Consider the following 23,843-nt stretch of genomic DNA (forward strand, 5'->3'; position numbering starts at 1 on the left):
CTGTGCTGACCCAGCAAATGAAAAATACCCAAGTAAAAATGTTACTAATTTTTAACTATTGTTTTAGTAGAAACTTTGTTTTAAAATCTTGGATATTGACAGGTGTGTAAATAAGAACATGAAATGTTTGAGTATTTAGAGTTCAGTTAAATGTTCGCACCCAAATCTGCAAGTGTTCAATTAACAAAAGTAAAGATCATAATATTTAAATAGTTTCTTTTTTCTTAGTTTCTAAAATACTGCAACTTATTCTATATATTAGAAGAGGCACCAAAGTGGTAGTATATGATCATACAATAAGTTCGATGTACTGTGGCAATTTTTACCATATCTTTATAAATTGGCAGTGTTTTATCATTTTCTTTTAAGATTATGATTAGGGGCTGCTAGCCTCAAAATCAGTCATTTTGGTTCAAAATAAATACTGCAGATGCTGGAAATCTGAAATAAAAACAGAAAATGCTGGAAAAACTCAGCAGGTCTGGCAGCATCTGTGGAGAGGGAAACAGAGTTAATATTTCAGGCCCATAACCTTTCATCAAAACTGGTTGAGCTATCAATCAGAGAAGTCAGTCATCTGTTGAGCCATATGGCCATCTGTTTAGCCTCCTTCAAAGGCTTCAATGTATTCAGCTCTAGAGCCTTTGTTTACACAGCTAGGATGGAATCCTATTATGAATGCTTGATTGAGCACCAAACCTCCCTAATGGGTCCAGCTCTGTGGGGGTTTACATAGCTGTGAGGGGGACTGTGTGCTTTGATTGACAGCTTTATAAACTGCTGAGAGGAGTATGTGTCTTTGAAGTGATTTTTGAATGCTTATTTGTTTATTTTAACAGCTTTATGAGCATTTAACAAAACAATCCTTTTCAAGGGGAGTTTGAATGGATACTTATTTATTTTGACAGTTTCATGAGCATTTCAAAGACTTCCCAGTGTCATTATCGGGCTCATTAGTTCTGCCATAGTGAATACCGGAAGAGTGCTTCAAAGGCTTAGCTGATCTCTGGACTTCAAATCAATGGAAATGTGAGAGCATATGTCCAGATTACACACTAAAGTCAGATTCTCAATACTGTTTAATGCAGAAGAGGACTTTTTCCACGGGATAAAGCACTCTGATGGATGTATTTCTTATACAGTGCTGGTCAATTTAATGGTCATTTGTCTTTTAAGGACAGGGTCCTATGATCAATCACTGGATCAAAATCATATTTAACTTATTATACAGTATCTAAATATCATAGTTAAGGTTGGCAAGAACCTTAAATTTACCTATCAAAAGGTTCCCAACTCCACAACACTCTTCCCCCAAGGTTCATGACGACTCTGAGGTGCCATGGACCATATCTCCTAATAAAACAGACCCATGGAAATAGTGGGAGATCCAAATGCCCAACCGTGCAATGGAGTCAGGCAGGGTGGAAAATGCTGAGTGTGGGCTTGTTGCACGCACCATTATCACAGGGCTATAAAAATCCAACACTACAAGAATAGGGGCAGAAATCCCAGAATCATGTTCCACCCATCATTTTAAAATCCCTATAGCCTGTATTGCAATATGGACAGAGGCATGAAAATCCAGGCCCGACTTACTTTTTCATGTGGGATATGAAAAATTCCGTGGCACTATTTGGGAGAAGAATTGGAAATTATCCCTGTGTCCTGGCCATCATTCATCCTTCAGTCAATACCACCATAAACAGATTATCTGGGCATTTATTTCATAGATGTTTGTGGGACCTAGCTGTGCACAAGTTGGTTGCGATGTTGTCTACAGAACAGTTGTGACTACATTCAAAAGTAAATCATTGACTATGAAGAATGTTCGGGCATTTTTTTATTTCATGAGATATGAGTGTTGCTGGTAAGGCCAGGACCTGTTGTCAATCCTTAATTGCCCTTGGGTTGCCTACTTGAACTGCTGCAATCATCTGTTGTAAGTACGCCCATAGTGCTGTTAGGAAGGGTATTCTAGGTTTTTGACACAGTTACAGTGAAGAAACTGTGATATTGTTCTAACTCAGGCTACTGTGTGACCTGGAGAGAAGCTTGCAGATCGTGGTGTTACCATGCATCTGCTACTTTTGTCCCTCTAGTTGATGGAGGTTGTGGGTTTGGAAGGTGCTGTTGAAGGAGCCTTGGCGCGATGCTGCAATGCATCTTTTATATTGTACAGACTGCTGCCACTGTGTGCTGGTCTGGTAATGGAGTGAGTGAATGTTTCAGGTGGTGGATAGAGTGTGGATTAAGCAGGCTGCCTTCTCCTGGGAATGTGTAAGATGTGGCGATGTATAAATGTAAGACCTTTCTATTGTCTGAGATGGTTTCTAAATTCTATTTGGGAAAAGAGAGACAATTGAACCTTGCTTTCCCACAAAAATCAGCGAGAATGCATTTTTGCACTACTGGGGTAGTATGCTTTTATACAAACGGATCAAAGCATATTAGGGAAGGTAGGTGGCAAAAACTTCACATTGGTTTATACCTAAGCAGAAAATAGTTAGCTGGTGTGGATTCAGCTCTATTACACATTGACAAGGACAGTACTTTGCAGTGAGACGAAAGTTTAGCCATCAAAAAAATGAGTTCCAGCCTGAACTATAAACAAAGGACCTTTTGTAAGCATTCACCTTTGTAGCAACCTTCACAGAGTGCTACTCTGTGCTTTTTGGCAGCAATTTGTTGGTAGAGTACAACAGGGCATCTTGGCCACTCCTCAATTCTGATCCATACTGGCCCCAATTCCTCCTCGGGGTGTCCTGCAATAAAGTAGCTTGCTACATATAGAGAAACTAAATGAAAAGGAAGTATGACTGTTTACAGAGATGTAATAGTCTTCAGACAGAGTTCAGCTCTATACCAGTTATTAACCCATCTCCACTCATACTTTGAATGTATAATCTTTCAATGGACTGCCTCTTTTGAAAGAATGCAATGGTAGAAAAGTAGTGTTGTGACACTTCAGGCAGGCATAAGGCAGCACAAGATAAGGCAATACATGGCTTAAAGCTCTTTTCCCTCTTTTTTTTCACCCTTTGTCCTCTATGCAGTTCCTCTGACAAAAGAAATTCTGTAACTCATTGTGTGAAGAATTTTGTTACGGTTACGTTCTGGCACAGCATCTTGAAGCTTCAACTCACTACCATTGTTCTACCCCTCTCTTTCCCAAACTCAATACCAAACTGAGGCACTTTTAAAGGTACACCCCTAAAAATCAGCCTGGTGTGTTTAGAGTTACTATTTGAGTATGCTACTAGGTGCCCTAGCACTAAGAACAAATCCCTTTGACAAATAAGGACTATAGCAGTTCTGGTGACTAATTTAACTTTAATTGAATTACTGCAAGTTAAGATCACTGATACGTTCAGATAACATCCTTGTAATTACTTTCGGCAAGATTTTTCTGATGGCGGAATTTGGTAGGGATTTCATCCCCCGACTAATGGCAGACCCACAGCCATTTAAAGCTCTAAGGAGTATTAATTGATTGAAGGTGGGACTTACCCACCTCACTTGAGTGGAAGACCCACTTCAGAGACTGCCAGCCACACTTGTGTCCCAGGCACACCAGCAGTAGCTGGGACTAAAAGCATCCCCAGATTCCACGTCCAAGAGTCCAGGACCAGGCAAGTGCAGGGCTTTTCATAGCCCCCAATCCTCAATGATGGGGGAATCCAGTACATTAGTGCAAAAAAAAGACTGAAGCACTTGCTGCAATCTTCAGCCAGAAGTGCTGAGTGGGTGATCCACCTCTGCCTTCTCCGGAGGTCCCCTGCATCACAGATGCCAGTCTTCAGCCAATTCGATTCACTCCACATGATATCAAGAAATGGCTGAAGGCACTGGATACTGCAAAGGCTTGACAATATTCTGGTAATAGTACCGAAGACTTGTGCTCCAGAACTTGCTGCACCCCTAGCCAAGCTGTCCCAGTACAGCTATGACACTGGCATCTACCTGGCTATGTGGACAATTGCCCAAGTCTGTCCTGTACACAAAAAGGACAAATCTAACCCAGCCAATTACCGCCTCATCAGCCTACTCTCAATCATCAGGAAAGTAATGGAAGGGGTCATCAACGGCGCTATCAAGCAGCACTTGCTTAGCAACAACCTGCTCACTGATGCCCAGTTTGGGTCTGCCAGGGCCAGTCAGCTCCTGACCTCATTACAGCCTTGGTTCAAACGTGGACAAAAGAGCTGAACTCCCAAGGTGAGGTGACAGTGACTGCCCTTGACATCAAGGCAGCGTTTGACTGAGTGAGGCATCAAGGAGCCCTAGCAAAACTGGAGTCAATGGGAATTGGGAGGAAAACTGTCTACTGGTTGGAGTCAAACCTAGCACAAAGGAAGCTGATTGTGGTTGTTGGAGGTCAGCCATCTCAGCTGCAGGACATCACTACAGGAGTTCCTCAGGGTAGTGTCCTGGGCCCAACCATCTTCAGCTGCTTCAACAATGACCTTCCTTCTATCATAAGGTCAGAAGTGGGGATGTTCACTGGTGATTGCACAATGTTCAGCACCATTCGTGACTCCTCAGATACTGAAGCAGTCCATGTCCAAATGCAGCAAGACTTGAGCTGACAAGTGGCAAGTAACATTCGTGCCACACAAGTCTCCAACAAGAGAGAATCCAACCACCGCCACTTGATGTTCAATGGCATTACCATCACTGAATCCCCCACTATCAACATCCTTGGAGTTACCGTTGACCAGAAACTGAATTGGGCTAACAGTATAAATACTGTGGCTACAAGAGCAGGTCAGAGGCTAGGAAACCTGCGATGAGTAACTCACCACCTGACTCCCCAAAGCCTGTCCACCATCTACAAGGCACAAGTCAGGAGTGTGATGGAATACTCCCCACTTGCCTGGATGAGTGCAGCTCCCACAACACTCAAGAAGCTTGTCATCACTCAGGAAGGTGCCACCTTCCTGCCTGAAGTCTGAGCAGGATGTCTTGCTGAGCTCCCCTGCCCTCTGTGGACAGGGCAGCATTTGTAAAGCTTGGGAGGTGAAAGCATCATGCTCATTTTCAGGCACTCAGCTTGCAGCAGGAATTGAAGGCTTTTTATGGATCAGCAGAAATAATCCCCAAACTGAGCAGCAAACCAAATGAACTGCTTGTAGCCTGCTCACGGTAATTCCAGTTGATTGTCTTGTTATTCCTTTCTCTCCATTCAGGAGTTTTGTGTAACGGAGCTAATATTAGGAATTCATCATGTCCATAACGGGAATAAAGTTGTATCGTGTATTAGTAGGATATTTATATAAATAACAATCCTAATTGATTGATTGTTTTAATGGAAATGGTATTTAACAGCTATTAAAGGAATTGCATGCTTGCAACAGATATCTTTGTACATTGGTCTTAGAAGATTAATTCTAAATTACAGTTAGAGGCCAGACACTATTTAGTGGAATGTAGTGTCTGAAGTAGAACATACCAGTAGTTTAAGTGTTTAATTTTTATTTTGAAGACTTTAAAAGTAGTTTATGGTTGGTCCAGAAATGGTATTTCATTTGAAACATTTGGCTGTTATTGAAAAATACAAGTTCTCCACTTGCAAAGTCTTTCATCGAAACCTATTGATAATATTTAAATCAGCAGTTCAGGAGGTAGAAAAAGTGAAAACAAAATGAACTGCAAGGACCCAGTGACTGAAATACTCCAATCATCCATCAAAAGATGATCAGTTAATGCTGCCCCTAAGGTTAATTACACAGGCCACCTGTGTGACTCTTCAGACTGAAGCAAAACTGGATCCAAGCGTCAGTCCTGACCTTTTCTCAGGTCTCTAAGCAGACTGATGCTTTGATGAATATTTAATATACTAAGACCTAGTGGAACTATGTTAAAAACATACTCATTTGCAAAATGATATATGGAAAATCGTGGCATTTTCCAACGGTTTAACAAATAAGCTACTTTCTGAAATATTAAAACCTTCATTAGGGTGCTAGGAAGAGGTGCTGCCCTAACATTAAAATGAAGTATTTAACGGCCCCTTACATTTGAGTAGGGAGGGAAGACTTGGGCATCATTTCACTGACATCAAACACAGGCAACATGTTGGTTCGATAAATTTCATTATGCCTTATTTACAACCATCTCTTCTGAGCTGTCAGATGAGCAAACTTCTAGATGGGATCCTTGATTTATGTTGCCCTATTGTAAGTAAGATTATCATGTGGTGCTGCAATGGATTTCAGTATCCAAGGGTTGGGGAGAGGAAAACACAACTTTGTTTCCTGGTCTTGATTGCTATTGTCTTTGGAACCATGCCTGTATGGGCACTAGATGAAAGACCAAACTAGCCAATCTAAGATGGGGCCCACTTCAGTTAAAAACCTAACCTTGCCAGTTTTTTTAGTGATGAGATGTGTACACATTTAAAATTATGGCATCCTTTAAAATACGCTAATCAGTTCCTTGTATGGTTAAGTTTCCAAGTCAACTAATAATATCACAGTATCATGTATTTCCCTCATTTAATGTTTTTGGTTGCCCTTGTATTCATATTATATTCGTAGTTAAACTATGGATATAAATATTCATGAATATTATGAATTAGGTGCTGAAACATAGACCCACTGACAATCTATTCAAATAAATGATAGTTATATATTCTAAGCATGTATCTGCAATAGTCAATATTATGACCCTGCAACATTGAACAAAATAATGAAATGGATATATTGGGAAAATGACAATAATTAAAATATTTTGACCTTTTCAAAACTAAAAATATAGTAGTAGTTGTACAAATGACTTCATGTCTCTGGAATAGGAAAGGGAAAAATCATTGGATTGCTGCTCTTAACCGCATGCTCTATGTGAGGATTGGATCATGCTCAGCTGTGCAAACTGGCACAAGTAGACTTCTCGCATTCTTCTGCCTAGCCTGTAGCTGAATGGCTGCTTGGCCTCCTCTGCTTTGGAAACTGCAAGTGGTTGCGGAGCCATATCTCAAAATGAGTTGGTACCATGATGATTTTATGATAAAGTTTGCATCCAAATGAAGCAATATGATAAGTATTGCTGAAAAATAGACTCTTTTTTTGTTGAAGCTTTTTGTCTTGTACCCATCAGGACAATTCACAAGAAAAAGCCAATGTCAGGGGAAACAACAAATTTATACTGTATGAGCAGAGAGTGCTGATTGGTTGGCAAGTGGACTCTGATTGGTAGAGGCATTGCCATGGAGAATGCATCACTTGGTGGTGACTGACTGTTAACTGCCAAGCATTGTTTGAAATTTAAACCAGGTATTTTGTTTAGCTGAAACAGGTGCAATGTGTGCACATGTTCTTTCTGTTCTAATGTTCTATTAATACATAGGGCCTTGTTCTTTGCAGACAGAAATAACATGTACACACATTGCGCCTGTTTCAAAATAAGTAACAGCCATTTGCTGGTTCATTCCCCAGGGCAATGTCTTAACCAATTAGTCAAGCTGCCTGCTTTAAATCTCAAACAATGCTTAGTAGTTAACCATCAGCCCCCGTTAACTGGTGAATTCAGCATAAAAAACAGTACAGTATAAATTTGTTGTTCCCCTTGACATTGGCATTTTCTTGCGAATTGCCCTGATGGGTGCAAGAAGAAAAGCTTTGACAAAAAAAGTCTCTTTTTTCAGCAATACTCAATTTCTGTACTACCAAACGACTATTAATATGATAAGGTACATTTGCTGTGCCATATGTGAGCAAGTAGGTTAGCCCCATTTGATTACTGACTCATTGAGTTCCCTGGCTTGAGCTGAACCATCCAGGAAAGGCGAGAACAACTTGAATTTACAGAAGCATTGAATGAAGAACAGAAGTTGTATGTCAGCTGAATAGCTGATGTCATGGGCTAGGAGGACTCCAGGTTTTCCAGTGTGTGTTGAAATAAAGATCTTAGCCGCAGCAGTAGAGGTGCTGCAATTGACCTCCTTTACCCTAGGTTAAGGAGAGAAAAGTTCCCACTCCTGAACTATCAAGTGACCATTGCTATTTGTGCTCACCTGTGGGTCCGTTTCCCAAAGTTAAGTAACCTACCAACGCTCAGGCTTGAACATGAATGATTGGGGCAAAGTTCTGGAGGTAACAGGCATCTATGTAATCCTGTTCCAGCAGGAAGGGAAGCTGGGGGGAGAAATATTAAATAAGTTAATTGAAAGTGCTCTGCATTTTGCAAATCCTTTTACTAACACATTGGTATGTAATTGCACAGCTAGTTTTCTGGACTTTAATTGCATGTTAATAAAGTCGATCTGTGTTTAGAGTTGCCTGGAATGTTAAATATTATTTGCAATTAATCAGGAAACAAACACTGTCTGCAAATATTTTAATACATGTTATTTATTCTTTTTTATGCTTTTCAGTGGAAGAAATATTGGTTTGTACTGACTGACCATAGCCTGCGTTACTACAAGGACTCAATTGCTGAGGATGTAAGTAGTATGTTTGGAAATTATTCAGAAACCAGTGAGGATATGCAAACAACCCTGAACTCTACTTGGCAGCTCTTATAATGTGTATATGATGATTGCCCTTTCTGCAAAATGCTGGACAGTAAAGTGAACTCCCATTGCAAAGTTTGATATTGGGCCTAATATCCCTTGGTGATGCTGTAAAATGAGTGATACTGGTTCAGGCCCTGTCTTTTACACATTTCCAGACTTTTATTTCCATTGAAGTCTTGCTACAGTGTTGTTCTTGATCCCCTTAGATTAATTATCAATACTATGACTGATACTCCTTTACAACGAAATGTGGGTTTCAGTCAACTGCACTGATTGGCATTAAAGTACATCAGTCTTGAGTGATAGGAAACACCCTCATTGCTATGTCAAAACGCCTTTTAATATTTTATCACACTAAAGATGCCATATAAATGCATATTGGTGTTTTTATGCATTTCCGATATTTAGTATCAAACTCAGAAGGTTGCCTTTGACTGAAACAATGTGATTTCTTTTTTCCACTCTGTGCATGAACCATTGGGCCTTTCCTAATTTGGCTTATTTTACGGCAGTGTGGTGCTGGCTAGTTTTATTATGCTGAATTACTGTACCTGCTAAAAACTGAGATGCCAGGTATTTTCTCTCTTGAAACTCGTGCAACCGAAGGCATTTTCACTAAACTCAACCAAAATGCTGCCTATGCTGGAAATTTAAAATAAGAAAATGCAGGAAACACTCAGCAGGTCATGCAGTACCTGTGGAGAGAGGAACAAAACTAGCATTTCAGGTTGGTTTTTCATCAGAACTGGAAGATCTTAAGAGATGATTAGGCAAGTATAGAGCCTGGGAAAAAGGGGCCTGGAAAAGAACAGAAGGCCTTGACAGCATGGCAGCCCTTTATCAGTACATGGCGAATAGAGTGGTCTGCGTGCCTTTTTCTTCTGCTGTGTTCCCAGGTCATAGAAACTCTTCGCCAGTCTTTTAATACTTCAGTTCCTCTCTACTATTCTGCCATATATGTTTATACTTCTTCTAGACTCATCTTTTGTCCCATTACTTGTCCCATTATTGCCTCCCTTTGTCTTATACCATCATTCCATTTGGCATTTAATCACTCATGTCCTCTGCCCTATTACATAACTCCCCTCTTTGATCTTTTCCTGTCATGCCCTTTGCTGGCTGTATATTTGCTTAAAAGCTGCCAATCTCTAAATTCTTCCAGTTCTGAAGAAAGATCATCTCCCTGAAATATTGGGGGCAAATATTGTATAACCTGGTATCCTGTAACTTGCTAATTGGTTAGAGTTTTATTACACCCTTCAGCTCAAAGATTTGTGCTGTAACTTGCTGGAAGTGCAAACGAATAACTGTATAGTGAGGGCAGCAAGGCATCTGGAACCTCTGAATGGAAGGACCAGCAGTGTATCTCCCTTACCAGTGAGATTTAAGAACTGAGAGAGAAAGAGAGGAGCTATGGAGAAGGAGAGTGAAGCAGAGTCAAATCAGGTCCAGAAAGATAAATAGAGGGAGTTAAATATTGGATTAAGAGAAAACAAGAACTAGAAGTGTTTCCAATATTTTCTGTAATTATTTTATCTTGAGGTGAAAAGATCATTTTCAATCCAACTTTTTTTCTAAATAAAACTGGTGTATCAAGTTTGTTTGTGTTAGTACTGACCAATTTTCCCATACAACATGCAGTACAATCAGAATATAACTGAATCTAATGAGTATTTACAGTTTCTAAATTAGCTCTAACATGAAATATATCAAAAGATCTTTCGTGAGTGCCTGAAGTCTTCCATATTCACGCTAGGAACTAGAGGTGAACAGATATTTGACCCAGTTGTCAGTGTACACAGGGTTGCAGTCTCATTTTCCCAAAGGCGGCCTCACTCTTAGATTGCACTGTTTTAACATATGATTTATTTATCCAGTTGGAGCAAAAAAACTGATTCTAAAATAAAACTAAACAGTTTTAAAAGCCTGGAAGAACTCTGACAGTGAAGGAGGGGGAGCTTTCCAAATGGACATGTTAAGGGTAACTTAACAGCAGCAGCTCAAAAAAGAATACACGTGACCAATTATTGCTTATTAGTGGCCAAGATAATGACATACCAATCAATTCTCGGCAAAGGAATTTGGTGATCCCAGCTGATTTCTAATCTGGAGTTTTCCATTTAGTAAAACGAGTAGGTCAGAATAAGACTTTTTTAGATTTAGTATTGATGCACTTAATGGGCAGAAGGTTCACTTGAGGTATTTTGGGCAACACTTCAAAGCTGTCTTAATTTAGAAAATCAATATTTGTTTTTTTTTTATCTTTTCCTTTACGAAGGTACAGGACAGATCATGCTGAGGTTCCACTGGGCGTGTTGGCAGAACTTTTCTCCTTGTTGGACAAAATGCCAATGTGCCTGCCTTGAGGGTGAGCGTCAGCAGGTTGTTTGACAGTATGGCCATAACAGCCCCACTGGTCTAGCCTACCTGCACCCTCTTTTCTAGCACAGGTCACTTGATTACAATCAGGAGGAGGACACCTAGTTGATTTTTTTTGTGTTTGTAGTGTCACAAATGTTTAAATGATGTTTGAAACCATCTCTCAACTTAATAAGAAAGCTTCCAATTATAAACATCCCAATCTGATAGGTGCTTAAAATTAACAAAGTGTGTGTGGTGTGCCCTAAACAATTTCCTGTCCTCTGTGCCAGCAGTAAAACTGCTGCACTGCATTCTTCAACTTGGCTACTAAACTGACTTAGTGTGCCTAAAGCCAATAAAAAATGCCACTTGTCATGGAGTTTGAGCTCAGCACGTAATCCTTTGTTTTTTTCCGCCCAGTCGGTTGTATGCAATTTATTTATTGCTATGATGACCTAGTATGATTATTAGGCCACTGTACAACAACGGCTTCATTTAAATCACAACTTCAGTGCAGGTATTTGTCCCTTAATGCTTCACAGAAACATAATAAGACTTCAGCTAACTGAAGCAGGAGACATTAGAGTGCATGACTAAAAGCTTGGCAATGAGCTAGGTTTTAAGGGAGGATTGCGAGGCAAAGGTTTGAGGCCAGACTCGTAGAGCTTAGAGCCCAGCCGAGTAAAGGTACGACTGCCAATAGTGGAACGAGGGGAATATGGAGATGCCAGAATTGGAGAAATGCAATCCATGGAGGGTTGTATCGTTATATGAATACTGCTTAAAAGCAACATCGAAACAATGCAAAATAGACACCCAGAAGTGGAGAGAACTGATCAAGGTAAAATACAATGATAAATCATCCATGAAGACACCTCCTACAGTAAGGCTCACCAGATGGGTGGTGTTAAGTGTAAACACCAGCTGAGGAAATTTCATCTTGAAATATCAAGATCCCCAACCTAGTTTTCAGAGATCCATGGTTCAATCTGCATGTTTATTCCTAGCAAAAAGTAGTCTCATCATTCAAGAAACTGATTGCAGAAAATGCAGTGATATTTTGCTGTCTTTGTCAATAAAGAGAGCGAGACCAAGAAGGATTTGAACATGAGGATGAGAATTTTAAAGTCGAAGTTTAAAATCGAGCCATTGGCCTGTGAGCAACAGAGTGGGGTGATGGGGGAATGAGACTTGGTGTTCGTTAGGCTTTGGCTAGCAGAGTTTTGGGTGAACTCAAGTCTGTTGCAGGGTGGAAGCTAAGAGACCAGCCAAGGGAGTATTGGAACAATTGATTCTGGTGGGAACATGTGCATTGATGAGGGTTTCAGCAATAAATAAGCTGAGGCAGCGGAGGAGATGGGCATTGTTACCTAGATAGAAGCACTGTAGACGCTTTTTGTGATGGAAAGCGTGGGAAATTGGATTTTGTTGTGTTTTTGGTTCTTTTTATTTTGACAATTATATATTTTTTAATGAAAATCAAGCATTGATTTCTGTGCAGTTCAGAGAAGGTTCACTTGACTGAATCCTGGGATGAAGGGGTTTTGTTTCATTCGTTCCTGGGATGTGGGGGTCACTGGCTATGCTAGCATTTATTACCCATCCCTGATTGGCCTTGAGAAGATGGTGGTGAGCTGCCTTCTTGAACCGCTGCAGTCCATGTGGTGTAGTTGCACACCCACAGTGCAGTTAGGGAGGGAACTCCAGGATTTTGATCCAGCAATAGTGAAGGAATGGCGATTTAGTTCCAATTCAGGATAGTGTGTGACTTGGAGGGGATCTTGCAGTTGGTGAAGTTCCCATGCATCTGCTGCCCTTGTCCATCTAGGTGGTAGAGGTTGTGGGTTTGGAACATGCTGTCAAAGGAGCCTTGGTGAGTTGCTGCAGTGCATCTTGTAAATGGTACCTTGCTGTCACTGTGTGCCAGTGGTGGATGGGGTGCCAATCAGGTGGACTGCTTTGTCCTGGATGGTGATGAGTTTCTTGAGTGTTGTTGGAGCCGCACTCTTCAGGCAATTGGAGAGTATTCCATCACACTCCTGACTAGTGCCTTGTAGATGGTAGACAGGCTTTGGGGAGTCAGGAGGTGAGTTACTTGCCTCAGAATTCCCAGCCTCTGACCTGTTCTTGTAACTACAGTATTTAAATGACTAGTCCAGTTCCATTTCTAGTCAATGGTAACACCCCCAAGATTGTTGATAGTGGGGGATTCAGTGATGTTAATGACATTGAATGTCATGGGGAAATGGTTAAATTCTGTCTTGTTGGAGTTGGTCATTGCCTAGCACTTGTGTAGCATGAATGTTGCTTGCCACTTCTCAGCCAAGCTTGAATATTGCCCACGTCTTGCTGCATATGGACACAGACTGCTTCAGTATCTGAGGAGTCGTGAATGGTACTGATCATTGTGCAATCATCCGTGAACACCTCGCTTCCGATCTTGACCGGGGAAAGGCCATTGAAACAGCTGAAGATGGTTGTGCCTGGTGCACTACCCTCAGGAACTCGTGCAGTGATGTCCTGGGACTGAGATAATTGACCTCCAACAGCCACGGCCATCTTCCTTTTGTGCCAGATATGACTCCAACCAGTGGATAGTTCCCCCTCCCTCCAATTCCCATTGACTTTGTTTTGCTAGGGCTCCTTGATGCCAGATTCGGTCAAATGTTGCCTAGGTGCCAAGGGCAGTCACACTCACCTCGGTTCTTTTGTCCATGTTTGGGCCAAGGCTGTAATGAGGCCTGGAGCTCAGTGATTCTGGCAGAACCCAAACTGAGCGTCAGTGAGCAGGTTATTGCTGATTAAGCGCTGCTTAAAAGCAATGTTGATGACACTTTCCATCACTTTGCTGATCATCAAGAGTAGACTGAAGGAGCAGTAATTGGCTAAGTTGGATTCATCCTGCTTTTTGTGAGCAGGACATACCTGGGTAATTTTCTACATTGCCGGGCAGATGCCAGTGTTGTAGCTGTACTGGAACAGTTTGGCTAGTTCTGGAGCACAAGTCTTCAGTACTATTGCTGGAATGTTGTTAGGGCCCATAGCCTTTGCAGTATCCAGTGCCTTCAGCTGTTTCTTGATGTCATGTGGAGTGAACTGAATTGGCTGAAGACTGGCAATGTGATGCTGAGGACCTCAGGAGGAGGCCAAGATTGTTCATCTATGCAGCACTTCTGGCTGAAGATGGTTGCAAATGCTTTGGCCTTGCCTTTTGCACTGATGTGCTGGGCTCCCCCATCATTGAGGATGGGGATATTTGTGGAGCCTCCTCCTCCAGTGAGTTGCTTAATTGTCCACCACCATTCACAACTGGATGTGGCAGGACTGCAGAGCTTAGGTCTGATCTGTTTGTCGTGGGATCGCTTAGCTCTGTCGATTCCTTACGCTGCTTGGCATGGCAGTAGTCCTGTGCTATAGCTTTACCAGGTTGACACCTTATTTTCAGGTATGCCTAGTGCTGCTCCTGGCATGTCCTCCTGTGCTCTTCATTGAACCAGGGTTGATTTCCGGCTTGATGGTATGATAGAGTGGGGGCTTTGTCAGGCCATGATGTTAAAGGTTGTAGTGGTATACAATTTTGCTGCTGCTGATGGTCCACAGTGTCTCATGGATGCCCAGTTTTGATTCTGCTAGGTCGGTTCAAAATCTATCCCATTAACAGCATGATGGAGGATATTCTCAATGTGAAGACAGGACTTCGTCTCTACAAGGACTGTGCGGTGGTTGCTGCTATCAATACTGTCATGAGCAGATGCATCTGAGACAGGCAAATTGATGAAGATGAGGTCAAATAGGTTTTTCCTTCTGGTTGGTTCCCTCACCAACTACTGAAGACCCAATCTACCAGCTACGTCCTTTAGGATTTGGCCAGCTTGGTTAATAGTGGTACTACCGAGCCACCTTGGTGCTGGACATTGAAGTCCCCACCTGGAGTACATTCTGTGCCCTTGCCACCCTCAGTGTTTCCTCCAAGTGGTATTCAACATTGCGGATTCATCAGCTGAGGACGGACCATGGGTGGTAACCAGCAGGAGGTTTCCTTGCCCATGTTTGGCCCGATGCCACGAGACTTCATGGGGCCTGGAGTTGATGTTGAGGACTCCCAGGACAACTCCCTTCCAACTGTATACCACTGTGCCGTCACCTCTGGTGGGCCTGTCCTGTTAGCGGGACGGACATACCTCGGGATGGTGATGATGGTATCTGGGACATTGCCTGTAAGGTATGATTCCATGAGTATGACTATGTCAGGCTGTTGCTTGACTAATCTGTAGTATAGCTCTGCCAATTTTGGCATAAGCCCCCAGATGTTAGTAAGGAGGACTTTTGCATGGTCGACAGGGCTGGATTTGCTGTTGTTGTTTCCAGTGTCCAGGTCGATGCTCGGTGGTCCATCTTTTAATTCCATTTAGACTTTGTAGCGGTCTGATACAACTGAGTGGCTTGCTCGACCATTCCTGAGGGCATGTAAGAGTCAACCACATTGCTGTAGGTCTGGAGTCACATGTAGGCCAGACCAGGTAAGGATGGTAGGTTTCCTTCCCTAAAGGACAATGGTGAACCAGATGTATTTTTATGTCAGCTGACAATGGTTTCATGGGCACCATTGGACTAGTTTTTAATTCCAGATTTATTTATTAATTGAATTTAAATTCCACCAGCTGCCGTGATGGGATTTGAACCCATGTCCCCAGAGCATTAGATGAGCCCCTGGATTACTAGTCTAGTGCACCACTACCTACCCTCATCTTGAGGTTATCTTCTGAGGAAAGGTTGAGCAGATTGGGCCTATACCCATTGAAGTTTAAAAGAATGAGGTGATTTTATTGAAACACATATGATCTTTAAGGGACATGACAGGATGGATGCTGAGAGGATGTTTCCCCTTTTGGGGCAACTAAAACTAGGGGGTACAGTTTAAAAATTAGGAGTCTCCTGTTTAAGACTGAGATGAAGAGAATATTTTTCTGAGGGTTGTTAGTCTCTTCCCCAGCGAGCAAGTGGAGGCTGGGTCATTGAATACATTCAAGGCTGAGTTAGATAGACTTTTGATTGACAAGAAAGTCAAGGGTTATGGCACGAAAGTGGATTTGAGACCACAATCAGATAAGCTATGATCTTATCAAATGGCAGAGCAGGTCCGAGAGGCTGAATGGCCTATTCCTCCTAATTCTTGTGTTCTTGTGCAAATCGCCAAATCAATTAACCTTTGCTATTTTTTCCCCTACTGTCACAGGCATCAGATCTAGATGGTGAAATTGATCTATCTACTTGCTACAATGTAACTGAATATCAGGTCCAGCGCAACTATGGCTTCCAAATCCATGTAAGTTAATAGATTTAAATGATGCTGAAAATCTGCACCGACTTGACATTCACTTAGCTGTGTTATTGTCTTCCTGCTGCAACTTCTGATACATTGCTTATGGCTCACACTAATATTAAGATTTGTATTTAAGCCTGTAAGATACACTCGCTATAATTTTGTTTTTGGTATGTAATGGAATCATAAGATAATATAGCACAAAATGGAGGTAAATTGACTCATCACGTCTGTGCTTTGCTGGAGTGATCCAGCTAATCCCAGTCCCCTGCCCTTTCCCCATTGCCTTGCAAATTTTTTCCCTTCAGGGATTTATCCAATTCCTTTCGGAAAAACTATATTGAATCCTCACCTTTTGTGTTGTTTTACTGTCAATAGAGGTAAACACTCTATTTTGAGACTGAATTAGGATTCATTTTAACCTTCCACTCACCAGTAACCCCAGTTTGTTGTTGCTATTTGATAATCTGATTTTTTTCTTATGATGATGTATCATACTTCCTCAGATCAAGCTGATATTGTGCAATGAATTATGGCAACTAAGGCTGGCTTCTTGCATGATGTGATACTAAAGCAATACAAGCCATTCCCAGCTGTGACTCTTTGAGATCAGCTAACTCGGCTAAATCCCTCTTTCCTTTGCATAAAATTATGTTGCATAAGCAACACTGAGACTTGTAATTCATCCCAACTAGTAGTTGTTGATATTTAGTTCACAGTAGTCTGCTCCCATTATATAATTACAGGAGGGAGAAAAGATGTACTGATTGTATGAGATGGAGCAAGTTCATGTGAAGAAAAACACTGTGATAGGCCTATTGAACTGAATGGCTGGTTTCTGTGCTGTTAACTCTGTAATTGCAACCACCACCCTGTTCAGGCAGTACATTCCAGATCATCACAATTTGCATTTAAAAAAAATCTTCTCACCTCTGGTTCTTTTGACAGTTATCTTAAATGCTTGTTCTCTGGCTTTCTATGGCTAGAAACAGTTTTTCCTTATTTACTCTATTTAAATCGTTCATGATTTTGAACATCTATTAAGTCTTGGCGGAGTTCATGATTTTGGACATCTATTAAGTCTTCTTAACCTTCTTTTCTTTAAGGAGAACAATTCCAGCTTCTCTCATCTCTCCACATATTTGAAGTCCCTGATAGCTTTCTACTAAATCTCCTTTACGTCCTTGGCATTCATCCTGAATTGTGATGTCAGAATTGGACTCAGTACTCCAGTTGGCACTGATTTATAAAGGCTTAGAATTAACTCCGTGCTTTTGTACTCAGTGGCCCAGATTTTTACTGAGTTGAAGGACTCCGGAGCCATTTAAAAATGGCAGCCTTGACCAGATTCTGGCATTCCCACCCCCATTCCCGGCGTCCCAATTTTCACCAGCATGGGATAAGGGTGCATGATCGAACCAACACTCTGTAGTCCTGACCTGGTGGGCTCCATTGTGGGGGTAGGCATCTCCTAGCCTCCCACAGTTTTCATGGAGTTGAGCCACCTTCTCCATGACTTCTGGTTCACAAATTTCAGAGGAATCATGAACCATAGTCTGGATTTGGGAACATTTTGTAAGGTAAATTCCAAAGGTCTAGCCATGACACCTTCATGTCAACAATGCCACTTCTGTCCCCCACCTGCCCTGATGTCGCCTTAAAAGCCCCCATGCCAAATCGTGGCCCTTCCATGCTCATTCACCCCAGAATACACTCTGTGCAGAACCAGTAAAACCTATATTATAAATGGCATTATGGAACTCCTTATGGAAAAAAAAATCCTTTTATGAGATTGGACACTCAGCCAAGCATGCATAACAAGAGCCTTTTAACCAACCCACCTCTGCACTCGACCGACCCTACAGTTGCCTGTGATCTGCTTCCAGGGGCGGCACGCCCAGTTCTATCGACTCACTTGGGTGTGGTGAACCACACCTATGTTTCTGTTTATAAAATCAAGTATTCCATTTGCCTTTTTAACAGCCTTGTCAACTTGTCCTTCCACCTTCAAAGATTTGTGTATATACACCTCCAGGCGTCTCTGTTCCTGCATCCCCTTTAAAATTGCAAATTGTAAAGAAAGCATTTTATAAGTATCCACTGTAGTAGAGTTTCTTTTTCAAGCAATGAAGCATTCACACAATGTCTTGAAGAAAGCAAGTCTAGGGGAGAGTGAAATTCATACATATTGGGAGTAAAAAAAACTCTCAAATCATAAAAGACTTTTCCTTGGGAAAAAAATCAACTTCTTGACCTCTGCAAAGACCCATTCTGCTGACGTCACCAGCCGAGCATCCCAGAGTGGCTTCACTGACTTGCTGCGGGGCCACAACTTCAGACAGAGCAAGTTTTCTGAGAAACAAATACAGCTTTTTGTGATTATGTTTCCTCCAATATAAAATAAATAAATAAAACGTGCTTCCTCTTTTAAAGGAGCTAGGTTCCTTATTTGTTAATAACTCTGGAAGATTACTAACTCATTAGTCAGTACGTATGTAATTGCAAGTCCACTGTCTCCAGTCTGGTAGAGTGATAGATGTGGTATTTATTTCAATCTCTTGCTACAATCATAACAGCTTATATGTTTGGAATGTCGCCATGAACATAAAGTAAGATACAGTAAATCAGTTCAAGAATTTATTTTTAAATGGCAGGTGTATTTCTTGAAGTCTCACAGCAGCTTATAGTATTAATGTACTGTACCACACCATAATATTGAAGAATCTAAATCTAGCAATAAAACAATGTCACTGCTACATTTTTCATTCAGAGCTAGATAGTTATCTTGGTCAGCACAAAGGAGCCCTCCTGTAAGTGAGCCTTCGTACCCTACAAACCAAAAGTGAGCGTTCAAATGCATCTTTCTTAGTAACCTGTTGCTGCTCTAGATTAAACAGGGCCCTGTACTTGTTGCTATATTTTTCTCATTGGAAATTATGAGTCTTGCCCTTCTACTCATCAGATAATGGAAGGGCAATTACTCTGCCAAGAATGCATGGCTTATGCTACAATCTATGAATCTGGTTTACTTAAAAATACCTACGCAGTAAATAAGGAACAGAGCTGGTTCTACTAGATTTGCAGCATTTTCACTTGTAACCATTCATTTCACAAATAATAAACATAGCACCTTGTTAATCTTCTAAATAACATTGAATTTGGTTCGGCACCTGTAATATAAAGTTTTATACAAGATACTGAAACCCTCATGGAGTCTTCCCATGCACAATTCTACATGGCTGCAGTGCAGTAAAACAGATGAACTCCTGGACTGGACAAAAGCTGCCAAAATTATTTTTTGCCTGTGTGTAAACCTGTACTAACAATCACTTCTCAGGAAAGCACCAACAACTTGTTTCCTGGTTACATGGCTTCGACTTTACAGGCATTGAAAATTGCTGTTTGTCGGACTGGGACCTCACTGGGGTTAACTGTTGGCTCTGGTTCTGTAAGCAGGTTTCTGAAACAGTTTCATGTCCCACCTGTATTTGAAGGGCCATTGACATTGCCTGATGATAGCTTGCACATTCTAACATCTGGCTTCCCCAACCAATGCCTTGAGTCTCACAACATACACTTGTAACCAGGATTTATTGTTGGGAACTCACGAGTTATGTTAAATTCTTCTTGAACTTTTTGTCCCTAAGTATTTAAGGCACTTGACTGGCTTGGCTGGAATGATACAGGAAAGACTAATGCACAGTCATTTTGGATGATATAGATGATCTTATCTTACAGACCCAGGAAGCTTTGTTTACCCTTTCTGCAATGACTGCTGGCATCCGACGCAATTGGATGCAGGCATTGATGAAAAATATCCGTCCTTCAACAGCACCGGATGTTGCCAGGTAAAAAAGTGCTTCACTGAAACATTTAACTATTGCTTGTTATGCAGATCTTGTAGCAAATCATTACAACAAGCCCTGTGTAAATGTGTTATTTAACTGAATATTCCATCTGAATTTGAAGTGATTTTATAGCTCAAATAGATTTGATGTCAAATTTTTTTTTAGGTAAAAGCAAAACACTGGATGTTGGAGATCTGAAATAAAAACAAAGTGTTGGAAAAACTGTGTGTTCTGAAGAAGAGTCTTATTGGACATGAAATGTTAATTCTGTCCCTCCACAGATGCCGTCAGACCTGTTGAGTTTTTCCAGCACTTTCTGTTATTATCTTTTAGATACTGTTGATACTACTTAGGTACTTCTTACCTGTATCTGATTAATATTGTGGAAGTTATTAACTGAAGCAAACACATACAAAATTATTACATGTGGATCACCTTTTTTTAAAGGAATTTGTCTGTTGATTTTGCTCCATTAGTTTGCCAGAAGAACAATGTGCTGTGATGCTCCCAGATACAACTCCACATTTTGATAGCAAATCAGACTCTCCATCCTCTGAAACTTCTTCTGTGGATAAAGAAACAGGGCAGAGAAAAAGCCGAGCACGTGAAAGGAGGAGAGAGGGCAGGTCAAAAACTTTTGATTGGGCAGAATTCAGGCCAATAGCACAAGCCTTAGCACAAGAGAGAGCAACAAAGGCAGATTTATGTGACGGCCGTTTGGAGAGATTTGGTTCACCTCCTTCAGACCTGAATGATTGGGAACGGACTAAACGGCGCGAGGAACGGAGAAAAAGATACGAGGCTGTGACTGGAACAGTCGGCTCAAGTTCAGCTGATGCAAACAAAATGGAATTTGAACCATCAAGTTCCTCGCCATTGCTGGATCGAAGGCAAAAGGTGCATGATGAAATTGAAGAGCACTGGCAACAGGTAGAACGGACACCCATCAGGGAAGAACGGCGGATTCCTCTGGCAACAGTGCTACCAAGTTCACAAACATCACAGATGGACAAGCTACTGGAGACCCATACAAAAGAGGTAGGCAAAAATGCACAATTATTTCCCCTTTAAAAAGGAACAGTGATTGTCAAATCTCAAATACATATATATATATATATATATATTCACTCACTCTTGGCCTTGGGTGAGCCAAAGCATGGTTACCAATGGTGGGGTGGAGGAAGAGGGAATGCACAAAACGCCAAAGAAATGAAGGATTTGGAGGGAGGGATGATTGGTATTGCTGGAGGAAGATACAGAGCTGGCAATGCACAAGCCATTAAAGTGATTTAAACAAGATGAGAATTTTAAATTTAAGGCATTGGAAGAGCAGGAGCCAGTGCAAATCAATGAGGACAGAGGTGACAAACAGTTGGGACATGGTGCAGGGTATGATGGAGTTTTTGAATGTGTTGATTTTTACAGAGAGCCGAGGATGGGAGACAAGCCAGTAGAGCATTGGAATAGCTAAGTTTTTGAGTGGCTAAAGTAGTGACAGAGGTGGGCGATGTAATGGCGGTGAAAGTACCAGCCTTTGTGATTGAGGGAGTATGAGACTGGAAGTTCAATTCAGTCAAATAGAGCTGAGGTTGTGAACAATCTAGTTCAAGCTGAGACAGTGAGCATGGAGGAGAATGGGGAAAGGACTAGAATCATTGCAGTGTTTGGTGTTTGTGGCAGCACTGAGGAGAATTATGGAGGAGGTTATAACTTGCAAGGAATGGTGAATGAAGAAAAAATGTGTCCAGCTTCTAGTCACCAGCACCATGCTTGTTTAGAGTTGTATTCAAATGCGATGCATTGCAGTTTAACTGTTGCAATTTGCTAGAAAAGTAATTGACACCAGTTGCATTATACTCTTTATACTCTTATACTCTTTTAATTTTTCACAGCATGATACTTCATCTTAATATTCATGCCACCTAAGATTGCAGTCTGTATTATAAAGTATAAAATATGTCTGGTACTGAGTTGAAGGCAGTGATTTAACATCAAGGTTCTGCTCATTTTCATTGGCAGCACAGTTGAGTTCCTGCCTTTTAACTCGCTGCCAGCTACTTCTTAGCCTTAATTATACAGTTTATTGAAAGGAGTTCTCCAGACAACGCAGATGTGTTTTTCAGTTACTGAAATGATAGTCCTGTTTCAGGTGCTCATCAGCTATGGATTTAAATCCCCACATTAATGTTGTTTCAAAATTAATGCATGGTTTTCTTCTAATCCCTAGAACATGTCATTTGTGCAGAATGACTTGATTATCCTGTCCAATTCTTGATTGTCTCCTGTGCCTTATGCCAATTAAATTAAGGGATTTATTGGATAGTGAGGTAATAAAAGTTGACAATGCTGAGAGGTTTCAAAAAAAGAACCTGCAGTGAACGACAGAAAGCAAACACTGAAGAACTCTTTGTATGCTGTTAGAATTCTACTGACATGTTTCACTTGTACGTAGCAACAAGGCAGGCCCATGCCTCCTATATATGACAATATAAAAACTGCATATGTGGATTTAAGGGTTAGTATGCTGCAGGATTAACACTGACCATTTATTGAAAAGACTTGAAGAATATCTGCAACACACTCCCGATTACTCCAATAGTTGGAGAAATGCCATTCTGTGGTCAGTGTTGGCAAAACCAAGGGTAATGGCTGAACTTGACACCCCTCCTTCAGTCAAGTAATTATCAATTCTAGGTTGAAGCATTTAGCACAGTTACAGGACTAACTTAAATTAAATCAGGAATGTTTTATTCTGTTACAGATATGGTATTTAGATCTACATGTTTTAAATATTTTTTAAAATGTGTGGACCTGCCACCCTGATTTCCACCAAGTCAGGACTGTGTTGTAGAGTATGTCCTGTAGCTTTCCACTGCTACCTCATCTCTTGTTAACAATTTCACTTACTAGCCATAAAGGCTAAATATTTTTCATTTGCTCTCAATGTCACTTTGCAATCATCCGTCAGGAGATGACGTTCACCAAAACTGATTTGTCTTTGTTTTCCCTTCTTTTTCCTCACACCAATTGCCTTAACTTAGGCCAAATAGTTATAAATGTTTGGAATGCAAGTGCAAGAGAACATAACTCCTAATTATACTTCAGTAAAAGATTTATTTTTTCCTGTAGCTTGAGGAATTGAAAACCCAGTTGGAGCACTGCCAGCAGGAATTGATAGACACACAGAAATACAGGGCAGAGCTCGAAGCTCAGCTGAAGGCTAGTATGGAACGTGAGCAGCAAATTCGTTCTGGGTACATCTCCCAGGTAAGAAAAGAAAACCCCCACCCTGTACATGCATATCTTCCTTTTGACATGTAGAGAGTGCTACATCCTGTATGAACCCTTTGCATGTTTTGTGAACTGACAACTTACCTGAATTTTTTTTAATGCATGGACTGCTGCATGACAATATGAAAAACTGATGAATCATTGGTGCTTTTATTCTATTAATAGCAACTTCTAATGTTTATGGGGCAAGTAACCCCAGTAATAAACCATATAGAGGGGAATTTTGGTGAGCATTTTTAGCGGTTCTTCTATTAGTTTCAGAAATAACCAAATCAAAACTTAGCCAGTTAGGGACTAATTTTCAGTTCAGATGTATAACTGCCAATATATGGCGAATGATGAATGGCATTTACTTGAAGTTGACAACTGGTTGACTTTGTGACTTGAGAGAGCAAAGAATCATGTAGTTTATAAATGTTCAAACTCTAGAGAGAAAAATTTGAAATTTCTCTTCACTTTTATTTCCACTGTCACTTCTACTTTGTCCCATTCTGCCAACATCAATAGA

At 41.0% G+C, this 23,843-nt stretch overlaps 1 protein-coding gene across 4 annotated transcripts in view; it reads left to right on the plus strand.

The window, feature by feature from the left end:
* Positions 1-23,843, plus strand: part of LOC144699655 (myosin phosphatase Rho-interacting protein-like) — a 407,667-nt gene that overhangs the window by 317,525 nt on the left and 66,299 nt on the right. For all 4 annotated transcript variants that reach the window (XM_078570766.1, XM_078570764.1, XM_078570768.1 and 1 more), the window contains exons 11-15: positions 8,372-8,440; positions 16,110-16,199; positions 19,935-20,044; positions 20,521-21,082; positions 23,174-23,311. In XM_078570766.1, coding sequence (XP_078426892.1) covers positions 8,372-8,440; positions 16,110-16,199; positions 19,935-20,044; positions 20,521-21,082; positions 23,174-23,311 — 969 coding nt within the window. The remainder of the gene's footprint in view (positions 1-8,371; positions 8,441-16,109; positions 16,200-19,934; positions 20,045-20,520; positions 21,083-23,173; positions 23,312-23,843) is intronic.

Source organism: Cetorhinus maximus, chromosome 24 (genome assembly GCF_964194155.1).
Source record: "Cetorhinus maximus chromosome 24, sCetMax3.hap1.1, whole genome shotgun sequence".
Lineage (NCBI taxonomy): Eukaryota > Metazoa > Chordata > Chondrichthyes > Lamniformes > Cetorhinidae > Cetorhinus > Cetorhinus maximus.